Below are 12,537 nucleotides of genomic sequence, written 5' to 3'. Positions count from 1 at the left end.
AACTATACTTGCAACGAAAGTTGCCAATTTGGCATCCTGTGTTTGATGGTCGTGTGCCATGGCATGCGAAGTTCCTTTGTCAGCTAGTGTTAATGGTCTTTCCAAAGTTAAATTGAGATAAACATTTGTAAGAAATAAAATTTCAGTGATTTTGTTACAAATAGTTATGGTGTGTCCTCGGACTCATCTTGTGACAAATCACGAGTCCCTGTCCATAACCAAGGAGTCCCAATTCAAAAAATCAAGGAGGCAAAAAGGCTTGGGCCTTTACAGTATGTAACCAGACAGTTAATCTGGACACAGACGCTAAAAGTCTTTATTACTGCTTGTTCTATATATTTGAAGCACAAAAAAGACTAAAATAAATACGCATCTTTAAACAACAGCCACAGAAATCACATAACAGGATATTCTACCAAAAACTCTTCAAATCGGTCAATTGTTCTTTGTGTCCTTTTACGCATGCCATGAATTATTTTCCGTCATTTCTGGATTTTTATATGTCAGGTACGCAGGATGCAGAGGTAACAAAATCACTGTTATTTATGCTCTGTATTCAAGACAATTGTCCTCTTTTCATCCTGGTTGTCCTGATGTGAAGCCTTGAGATGCCGTGAGGTGTCCAAATTTGATATTTGCGATGTAGGGCATAATAGTTTGGCTGCCATTTTGATAAGATGAGCGGGAGATGGGTCAGATGACAACAAAAATGGAGTTATTTTGAAGAAGCTGAATACATGTGTGTTTCAAAGAAACTATTTACTACTGCTCTCTGGGTCTTTGCGACAGCAATTTAGATTTCAAGCAAGTTCAAAACAGTGAGAATCAAGGGCTATAATAAATCACATGGTTAAAAATTTGTTTGACAAATGAGTATTATGAGAAAACGAATTTCCCGCGAGAAAAAATATTCATTGCACATGTTCTGGTGAAAAACAAAGTTGGGATAATGTGTCTGTTCTAATACAGACATTGTCCAGGCTTTGTGAATTAAGGAAAAATTATAACAGTTGCAGTTTTTCATCCTAAGTGTACATTACTGTAATATTGTGGCCTTGAGTTTTTTTAGTAGCTGCCATTGAGATCTTGCCAGTTAGGGTACTGCACTAAAACAAAAGTGGGTTTATGTGACTTGTGTCTAACATTAATAAGTGCTATACAAAAGTAAAAGTACAGCCTTTGATATTCTTTTATTTAATCATTGAGTGGAGTTTACAATGATGTGCCAGGTAGATGATGTATTGAGTAGTTTAAAGGAACTTGCTTCTGGAGATGCATTTTCTGCAGAAAAAACTACAGAAACTTGGCAAAAATATGAACCGATTATTTGGACGGAAACTGTTTCAGAAATCGACTTCAGTAGCTTACCTTGCGACCATTTTATAATTTTAGGTCGCCAAAGGCGACTTTGAACAAAACCGAGCTTGGAGCACTGAACGAGGATTTTTCATATTGAGGTTCTTTTCCATATATCAATATTTTTACTATTACTGGGGCTGGAAATATAGTTTCTTATACCACGGACTTCGTTATATTTATGGAGGTTTCTTAAATCAAGGTTCCACTGCACATACATGTACCGTTGCAATAAAAGAACATTATTTTGGTGAAATTAATATTGTTATAAACCTGTGCTTTTTACTAAGTAACAACCAGTTAGACAAAGCAACCCTCTAGTGCCCCGCCTAGGTTCATGGTTTGGCCCTTGGCCTGGGCCTTTGAGAAAAAATACTGAATCCTGAGATGAATACCCATCAGAATTATAATAATTACAATAATATTCTGGGGAAAGGGGAAGAGGGGAAATTTTTGTCTAAATTTAGGAAAATTGTAAAATTTATAATGTTATTAATGTTAATATCATTGGATGATTATAAATTCTTTATAATCAGCTTTGTTAACACCCTTATCTTGTAATAAGCATTTAATAAACTGGAAATTGATAACAAACTTGTGCAAATAACGTAATATGTTTTTCTCTGCATACTAAAAAGTAAATAATTTACTGATTGAATATGTAAGCCAATTTCAATATTATTTATTACTGAATATAACAATTTAGTATGTGAAGTTTCTAATAGCTCTGTAAATTAGGCTTGTTGATACCCTAATTAAAATTTGCAAAAGAAGTTTAAAAATCAAGGGCCAGAATAAGGATATGCATACTGAGCAATTGTACAACGTCCTGTAAATCAAATAATTTTTATTATAGTTTCCTGCATGCTAAATCTTTGTGTTGTCTGTGTTTGTTGTCTTTCAGCCTAAGGTATCCAGGCTCTCGGACATCATTGTTAGTATTTTCTTAGTCTGTCTTGGAATATCTTGCTTGTCTCTGTCTGTGAATCTGTTGAAATACTTATTATTGCTCAATCATATTTTTGAGTGTATTAACTTGTTAAACTTTCTTTCAGCAAGGACAGGGACTCTCTCTCTTCTCCAACTTGATTCAAGACTTCAAAACTCTTGCTTTGGGCCCTGAGGTCTGTATCTCTCTTTATCTTGTCATTTTCTTTTCTTTTCATCCCTCAGCAATTTCATCAGTGTCTAAACTACAATGTATGCTCTAAAGCTTTGAAAAATATTCTACCTGGTTTGGTTAATGCTGAAACTTCCTGTCATAAAATAGCCATTTTAATTAAAACTGATCTTTTCTTTTCATCAGGTAAAAACTGTTCTTATCCTCCTTGTAGGCTTTAATATTATTGATCGTTGCACTGCTTCCAATGTAGCCCATGCAAAACTTTCAGCAAGTCTTTGTCTCAGAGACCTTTCATTTGACATCTACATATGCACTGTATCACTGTTTTCTTTAGAGGAAGTTCTTTTTAATGTAATGAGAAACATGTGGGCATGCATGTGTATCTGAATTGTTGCCTGGTCATGTTGTGGTGACATCTTGGCACATGTGTGCACTTACAGATGCTCGTCAGCACTGACTTGTACAGCTGTACATGTAATTATTGAGTCTGAGTTGATGCATACATGCATCTGCTTTGAATCTGTCTTGTTCGCTTAGTTCTGGCCTGCACTGTACATGTAGTTTAAATTCAGTGTCATATCACTGACACACACCTTAAAATGTAATTATCATATTGATTATCCTTCCCTTAAATGTAACTTTTCTTTTCTTTTAGTCACATATATATATAGTGCTTTTGATATCTGATACCGGTAATGAAAATTAAACATAAAAATACACATAATGATATTTAATTTTATTTGTAAAATAGACTTATCAGTAAGTAAATGTGTTTTAACTGGACACTTTCAGCACTTGTGTGAGAAGTGAGTAATCTCTTTGTTAGCATACATGTTCCCTTTTAATTCTTTTCTTTTTCATCATTTTGTTATCAGTTTTGCCAATGGAATCAGCTCCCTTGACTCCATTGTAATTTGTAGCTTGAAATGTATATTAAAGTACTACACATGCATGCGTACATGTACGTGTAACTGTATTCAAATTACTCTCTCTTTGGCAGTATCATGAAAACTTTGTTCTTAGTTTCCACTGACTATATGGTAGTCTGTACATGTTTAGTCCACTTAGTCACAAAATTTCAGTCCAGCTTCTCAGGTTTCATATATAGCTTTGTCTCTTTAAACAAATCTTTCTGTCTCTTGTCCAGATCTTTTGTGACTCTTGGTGTCAGGCTTGCAGAGAAAAGTGCAAAAAAAACCAAACAAAACAAAACAGCAGGGGCGACTCTTTTATCCATGAATGGACCAACACTTCTTGTTTCTTGACATACATTTGTATGAGTTATGTTGTGACTGCTGTTGGAAATTCTTATAGCTGAGGCCATTATCTAAGAATGAAAGTCAACCCATGGAGCTCAGATTAATAATAATTAAATTATTATTAATTTGCCCTATGACATGCATATGCAATCCTGGAACCTACAACTCTGTTGATTTTGGCAAGAAACAAACTACATGTATGTAACCAGTGTTTATACCTGTACACTGTATCCCTTCGACTTGGTAGATTGCACCTGTCAGGGGTTTCATTAAGCATCGGAGATCGAAGAATTCTCTGTCTATTACACATAATTCTCCGGCGAAATTTTGATGAAGTGTGGCTATTTTGTTTAGACAAATCAGATGTGGATATGTCTATGTAAAAAGATGTTATTTCCAGAAATGCGAAATTTTAGCACTTAGCCACTTGCTTTACATTCCTAAATTAACAACAAATACATGAAAGACATTATTTAAATTCCAGCAGTTTTAAGCCCAACAAAACTAACAGGAGATGTGTAAAATATTAGGTGGTTTGCTGAAGCCTGGAGAGGTGACTGTATGCTTGACGCTTTTTTATTTGCACGCAAAAAATTATTAAACGAATAAATACTAATGAATGCAAAGAGCAGAAGCAAAATAAAGTACTTGATGAACTAATCATAGAGGCAAAGTTACGACAAGAAACGTTTAAACAATAAAAATCAAGCACCTTTATGAATAAAAAGAACGATTTCTTTCAGAACTGCTATGGAAATAAATTTGGCAATGTTTACCCTATATAAATAACAGAGTATCAAATTACTATGAAGCAAATGCAAATTTTGAGATGTTTGTATTTTAACGACGACTTCTAAAATGGGACATTATAAATTGTAACTGCAGAGGAAACAAGGAAGAGATATTCATTGATATTCGACAAATCGTCTAGTAATCCAAACACGCAAAGTTTTGTGTTCATGGCAAATTTGTTTAAATGTGTTCTGTCTAGTCGTGCTTTCACAATTGAAAACATCTTAAAAATATTAAATTGAAGTTAAAGCCTTTAGAGCATTTTCACTCTGCTGGTGGCCAGCATCTATGCAAATTTATTGGAATGCAAAAAAAGTGTTTGCATTAGAAAAGAGTTCAACTCCCACAGGGTTGATTTTGGGGCACCAACATTACCAGCGTTTCATTGTTTTGGGACACCAATATGGCTGCTGTGACATCATGTGAAAACCCTCTATTGAGAGTTATTTTATTTTAACTCTTTGGTATGTCACAACTCTAGGAGTGTATAACAGGGTCAGAAGTTGATCATAATTTAACAATATGCCTGTTAATTCAAAGAAAAAATGTTTTGAAACCATGTACAGGTATGCAGTGTTATTTGTTCCCCAAGGCAGCTACGAGAAATAATATTAAATAGCAAATTTTGCTATCAGATGGTAGGAAAAGCGATCTCAGCATGGTTTAAAACGCAAAATTTCCTGGCTTATTTTCAAGCTCTTTCCAGAAAAGGGCTTTGCTCTTTCAAAATATTCTCCTGTTACTATACACTATTCTCTTGCCACTGCATGCAATTCTTAATGAAACCCCTGACCTGTCATGTGACGTGTTGTTGCTTGTTTTTCTTTTTTTTGAGACTCATTAAACTACTTTATGAATTTCCTAAATGCTCTCATAATAAAAACGCACAGAATATTCATATTACTTTGATAGCATGAAAGGTTACCAATAGAAAATAACATAGCCTCTTTTTTTATTATTAAGACTGAAAGAAAACTCACGCTCTTAATTTTGTGTAAGTATTTTTTAGAATAATAACCGATATGGTTTGATGATAAAATTAATAACTTTTTATTAGAGTTAATTATAGAGTATGCAGAATTTATTAAAATCCTTCTACTAAAATCTTGGAAGTTAAAGATTAAAACATAAAATAATGTACAGTTTCTAGTGAACATTTGTATTATAAAGCATAAACATCCTGCCATTAAGTTTGAACATTAAAAAATAATGTAAAGGCTAGGATAAACACTTTTCTGTTAGTTATGATGTTAAGAATAAATAAAGTGAAGTTAAAGAATGAAAAATAAAAAATACTGTCACTGTCTAACGCTGAAAATTCGAACTATTGCTCTGTAGGTGTATCCTAATTTATTATTATAAAGCATAAACATTAATTTTTTTCCATTTACAAATATAATGTTATGACATGAAAAATAATTATAATCTTACAAACAAGTAAACGTTAATGGTATCATTTAAGTGTAAGATTTGTGATTTACTTATAAAATTTTAAAGTCTTGATTACTAAATAATAAAAAATTCGGCTTTAAAATACCTTTATTTATCGCTGTGCTATAAACTGTAAGTTGTTTTAATACTTCAAGAAACAGGGTTGTCATTAAAAATCGTAACCCACAACACTGACCCAGTCAGGTGAGTTTACTGAATGGTACACATACTGAAAAATAAGTTAGAAAAACATTACGGTTGAACCTAGATCTACAATATTAATCATGCTACATGTATAGCGGTTTCAAAATGATATTAATGACAGCCCTGAAGACTTCTTAATAATTATTTTAGTCTGTAAAAAAGACAGAAATATTTGCCTTGTTTGGGAAACACTCACTCTCTGGCAAAATTGTGTGGTACTATTAAGCAATTCACTGCGGGTGTGGCATTTGAAGACATAAATTATGTAACAGTATGCGTTAACAGCTAGCGGATTATAACAATTATAATTAAGAGGCTAGTGATAAACATTTCACAGTAAACATGGTCCTTAACATTCATAATCATTTACTTATTTTTATGAGTGTTTTTCATACATACACTTGCTTAACCTGATTACAAACATGTATGAAAGAAGATTTCAAATGCCCTTCTACAATTATTAATTAGAATAAGCCTTTATTGTTAAATTATTTTTAATTTGTCTGCCAGTCTTTTGACAGTTCGGCTACCACAGGTTTCTAACTCCAATTTTTATGCCATACAACCATAATCAATTATTCAATAGTACACCATCTCAGTAATAAATTTATTATTAACCGCAATTTATTACTTTACATTTAAAGTAATTTTCATAATCATAACTATAACAAAATTCACAAATCTGATTGTTTCTCAACTGCCCTGATTTCAGCCTTAATAGGACAGTTTAATAGGACAGTACGCGTCATGCCTAAGTAATTGGACAGTACGCGCCATCACGCGCGCGCTTAAATGGCTCTTTTTTTTATTGCTAGCGAAAAAATCTTGGAATTTCTTGTGTTTTGATTTAAAAAGAGCCCTGGCCTGGCGCACGCTACTGGTGTACACGACTAAGAATCTCACATCGTTTGGCTCTTATGAACTTATTAAACTTCAGATCGCATCGATATTTGGCAAGAAGTTAAAGTTTATAAACAGCTTTTCATTGAATATTTTTTTTCTGGCTGTAAGACCAAAATAAAATTGAAATATGAAAAGTATTGCTCAAAATGGGACCATTTTTTAACAGCTCGCGTAACATTTACAGTCTAACCACACATATTGTGGGATTTCTCTGTTTCTGTTAATGGTACTTTGGAAAAATTTCTCCGAAGAGGTCAGTGACTTATGAGTAGTAACTGTATTAAAAATTACTGAACATAATGCCAAAACAACAAAGTTTAGGGCGTTTTCACAAAGATGTTCTGTCTACATACGATCTCTGTGCAGCGCGAACGTCAATTTAAAAGATTGGTTTTCATTGACTTTCTGTTGTTGTTAAGAGAAGAAATAATAATTTTTGGAATGCTCATAAGTTAAACCTTCCTTATAGACTAACTGTTAAGACTTCGGGAAACCCATTTTTACGCTAAGATCAAATATGTAAGGTTAGACAGCATTTTTTTAACGTGAAAATTCGTAAACCGTGCGTTGGACCGAAAATCGGATTCTAGAGTGTGCTTTGGCATAAAGATTTTGTGCCTAAAATGTGCCTAAGATGTGCATAAAGTGTGCATTTTAGTTTTGAAAAACGTGCCTAAGCCGTGCCTAAGCCGTGCCTAAGTTGTGCCCAAACTGTGCCTAATCTGTGCACAAGTTGTGCCAAAATATTGAGTCACTCGGAAAATCGTGTCCAGCCTATCGAGCTCCACAGCGAACGAAGGGCGCACGGCAATTATGTCAGTTTTGAGGTTTACAAAGTCTAGAAACACGGTCTGACGACCTTTTTATCCCCTAATAAGAAATAACATGACTCAGAATACGGTTAGAGACAGCAGGGGAAGCCCCGACAAACAGGAAAATGGAATCTTAAACAGGTTAGCGTATTTAAAGTAAGTGCTCAGCTCAATTACATTGTTGATATGCTAATTTCATCGATGTTAAAAAATTTCCAAGTAGGTTTCTTCTTCCCTTCTTAATGGAGCGTTTAGGTGGAACGAAACATTTGTTTTTTTCGGGAGGGCAGATTTGCATTCAAAAAAAGAATTTACTTGTGATATGACTTATAAAATGAAAACGAAAAAATTGATTGCACGCCGATGAGTTTTGAAGCAAAATAAATGGCACGTCTCATCGATTGTTATACGATCAAAGCTTAATTTGCTAACAGAGCCAGAAAACAAAAACAAACAAGCAGCTTGAATTATTTTACTACTAAGTGTAAATCCTACTTTTTTAGTTAGAGAAATATTTTTAAAAAGCAGCCGCATTTTGTATTTAAAAAACAACACGCGTTGGCATGAAGGTTTCAAATTACCACTTTGTACTTTTCATGTTGTTATGCAAATTCAGGCCAATTTTACCGCGATCGCAAAAAGTATTATTTTTCTACGACTTTTATTGGCTCTTTTTGTGCCTTACTTCTTTAGCTTTGTTTTTGTTATTATGGCTTCGACTTTCTTTCACGATTTCTTTTAGAAACGAAAGAAAGCGAGTCTATAAAATTGCATGGCAATTGAAAAGGTTCAGACCGCATACATCGCGTGTGTAAACATGGACTGTCGAAGAATACTTTAATTTTTCAGACTTTCGGCGCTGCTCAAAACTTACACTTCCTATACTTCTAACTGTATCGTGTTTGATCTGAATTATTTTTGTAATTCGTACCAAGTTTGTTCTTTTTTGCAAGTCGGGTTACAAAGATTTTCAAAAAAGTGCCCAGCGTTGAATATTTGTGCCTAAACCGTGCCTAAACCGTGCCAAAACTGTGCCCAAACTGTGCCTAAAATGTGCCTTAGCAATATTTAAAACGTGCCTTAACTGTGCCTAAAGTGTGCCTAATCTGTGCCTTTGCATGTTTTTTTCCCGTGCTTTGGCACAAAAACCGTGCCTTTTCTTGTGCGCGAATCGTGCATAAGGCACGGTGTTACGCTCGTGTACACCAGTAGCGTGCGCCAAGCCCCCTATATATCACAAATTAAATTTTGTTAAAGTTATGATTAATTGGTAACAGAACTTCGTGTCGTCCAATTCGGTCTGTAATCATACTCGTGATTAAACAAATCGGACTCCCGCTACGCGGTCGTCCAATTTTGTTAATCACTCGTATGATTATAGACCGAATTTGACTCCACTCAGTCCTGTTAACATTACTAATTCTTCGAGATTACTTTAGCTGCCACTTCTGCAATTTAAGACAGTATATGAACCCAAGTGCATGCAAACTACATGTATGTTATATACATGTAAGGGGAGCTGTTTGTCTCATTTACTTTTGACATTTAAAAGTAATATTTCTTTTGAACATGCTTTGTTTGGTAAATCACTAAGGGTTTGTCTGTCTGTTTTTTATGCAAAACAGTCTGTGACATTTATTTTTTTGATGGAGGGTTTTGAGTTGTACAAGCTGCAAACCTTTTTTATCAGGCATTTCTGACCACTGCTGTTTTGTATTGACAGCATGTGTTTGCATGGTTCCATGTTTGTCTGTATATTATATTTGGCTTTTAATTTATATTTTCCAATAAATTTTGATTATTTTGTGAAATAAAACTTTAAGGATTTTGCTTTTGCAATTAATTTTTTCACTCTTCCCCACCCTTGAGGGGAGGAGATGGAGAAGGGACAGGGTGGAGGGGATTCATCATACGAGTATGGTAATTGCTTGTACACGCTACATATGGCAGAAATTAATCGGAATTTATCTCATAATATAATCTTTACCATTATTTGTAGTAAATTAATGAAGGGCTTAGTGCAAAAAAGTCACTTTTGCTTGAAATATATGACTTTTATTTCAGTCAATTTAAACTGGTCATGTGTGTGGCTTTTTTTGCCCCGCTGTTTTCTGTTACTTTTCAAAATAAGCTGTGAATGCTAATTTGCATGTAGCATCTTTGACTTATTGTGAACCGGTCTCCTTCAGTTTTATAGCTTATAGTTCCAATGAATTATGGCCAATTTTTTGATAATATAATTATTACCTATATGTGAGCATTGCCTGTTGATTGAAAGCCATCAGTAAGCCTAGAAAATGACATTAAGTTTGTCAGAGTATTTCCTGAAGAAAATGAATGGTCTGCTTATAAGTGGAGGCAACAAATCAATTCGAATGGAAAGAGTAATCCAAGGGAGAGAGACAATTCATGGTGGCTTAAAACAGCATGAAAATCTGCTAAGTGCTTTCAATGTTGAAATAATTTGGAAATTGGAGCTTAAATAGTGTCCCAGCCTTTGAGTGTATGTGAGGCTGAGGTTGACCTTGTTTTGATACAAACCTCTTTTCTTTTCTTATGGAAATTATGCTTAAAAATACCAGTTTGCATAAAGAAAACATGGTTTACATAATAAAGTAGGAAGGGTTGTATCAAAACAAGGTCAACTCTAGCCTGCAGTGCAGGCGTATTTTGGGTGGGTGAAACGTTGTTCGTGTTGTAGCCGCCATTTTTGATTTTATAACAGTGGAAGATTGGGGAGAGTAGAAATAGTAAACCTTACGGTAGGTGCGAGGGCGCCCCCTCCCCGCTCCCTTTGACTCGCCCCATTTCCCCCTCTCTTTGGGAAGTTTCAACATGGCGCTTTCGCGAGCAAATTGCGCGCTAAAAGAAAAACGCCTGCACTGCAAGCTAGGTCAACTCCAGCCTCGTTTCCACCAGTAACTGTAAAATGGCCTATTTCAGTTCCATCTTGAGTGTTATATTCTTTATCTAATTTTGTCCTGAGGTCAATTTAATCAAACTTTTACAAGTGTTATATACATATGTGTAGCTATTGTAAACAATGGCTGCTCTTGTAAATTACACTTGTAAGAGCTTTATTAAATTGAGCCCTGATGGCCATGGGTGCTTGAAAAGTTTAGCTTCACTTCCAAAAATGCATTGCAGGCTATTCTAGGTCATGGTTTAAAATTTGTAATTTTCAGACACCAGGCTCTCTACTGTTAACTCATATAACCAGAGTTTTAAAGATACTGATTTTGTTTTTGATAAAAATTAAATTTAAGTGATAGTATTTTTTAAGAGTAGCAGGAAAAAAAATTGGTGTGCTTTATCATTTATTCCATATTTTAACATTTTTCCAAAAGCCAGTAGTGAAATGTGTATTTCTAGTACATGGACATGACATTTTGCAGAAGTTCTAACCTCATACCGTCAACCAGAAACAGTATATTATGCACCTGCATCAAAAAACAGTATACTGTTAACTGCATACTGCTAGCTGCAGGCCGGTGCCAGATTTAACCTTGATTTCAATTCACTTTAAAAGAAGGTCAAATACATAAAGAGGTCTTATCTGCAGTTTTGGCTTTCTGCAAAGCTATTCATCAAGGAGATAATTAGCTCAAACAATGGGGTAAGCAAAGATAAAAGTAGCTCTGAGATCGCCATTTACATGTTAATTTTATTTCAGGTTTGATAACATGCATGTAGTTTTTATTTTATTGATTTCACCTGCCTAAAATCTGAAATTCAAGTCTTCTTTTAATCTCATAAAAATTGAATGTTTTGCAATCTGTTAGACTATTCTAGCTCTTTGCTCACTGCTGTTGTTCAAGATTAAGCTACATGTAGACTACATAAAACACTCATAATTACAGTGTCTGATTGATATTGAATCAGATTAAGCATTAAAGCTGTCGGGACTTGTGAGCTCTTGCTGTGTTACCTCACTCTGGTGTTTGTGTACAGCAGTGATTTGATTCCTTTTTATTGAAGGCTAAAGTTATGCTGCCATCAATATTATTTTTTTTCACTTTAATATTGGAAATAGCTTGGTAAATTAATTTGCTAACTCACTGGAATTATATCTTCTAGTACAGAAAGGTACGCAGCATGTTTTGTGTATAGAAAGACCATGTAAATGCTGAGTCTTTTTTTTGTTTAGATTTTTGCTCAACTAAAAACATTGCATTTGCATGAAGTTTTTGATGCCATTTGAGTTGACTAATCCTGGAATTGCTGCAGTCAGCTAGGGAAAAGTTAGGAGGAAACAATAATTGTTTTTCCTTGAAAGAACTTTGATCTTATTATTTAAAGTTCTTTCAAGGTCAAGGAAAAATCTGTGAAAATCTTATCTTCTAGACAAGGTCACCATTCGGCAAGATGTCAGGGACTTATTGATTTTTTTTCATCGTAGATACACCTAGGTTTTATGACACTGTTAGTCTAAAAAAAATGTTGCTGTTGCAGAGTGAAAATGTTGTGAAGAATATAATAATCTTCATGGTGTGCAAATAAAATGTGAAGTTATGCCATGCAAAGGTCAATGAAAATTAGAGGTCAGGGATTGGCAATTTTTTTTCAAATTATATTTTAGTTCCAATGAAAAGCATCCCTGTGATTATACACATGCTTGTTTTATCATCATCATCATCATCATCATCATCATCCTCTT

At 34.3% G+C, this 12,537-nt stretch overlaps 1 protein-coding gene across 6 annotated transcripts in view; it reads left to right on the top strand.

Moving 5' to 3' along the window:
• Positions 1–12,537, top strand: part of LOC140946757 (uncharacterized) — a 54,105-nt gene that overhangs the window by 3,932 nt on the left and 37,636 nt on the right. For 5 of the 6 annotated variants that reach the window (XM_073395867.1, XM_073395870.1, XM_073395868.1 and 2 more), the window contains exon 3: positions 2,412–2,480. In XM_073395867.1, coding sequence (XP_073251968.1) covers positions 2,412–2,480 — 69 coding nt within the window. Of the gene's footprint in view, positions 1–2,265; positions 2,291–2,411; positions 2,481–12,537 lie in introns of those variants that run through there. The other variant, XM_073395869.1, reaches the window with a different exon arrangement.

The sequence above is a fragment of the Porites lutea genome, chromosome 8, assembly GCF_958299795.1.
Source record: "Porites lutea chromosome 8, jaPorLute2.1, whole genome shotgun sequence".
NCBI classification, from domain to species: domain Eukaryota; kingdom Metazoa; phylum Cnidaria; class Anthozoa; order Scleractinia; family Poritidae; genus Porites; species Porites lutea.
Note: the sequence above shows the minus strand (reverse complement) of the source record. Positions and strands in the feature narration are given on the sequence as shown.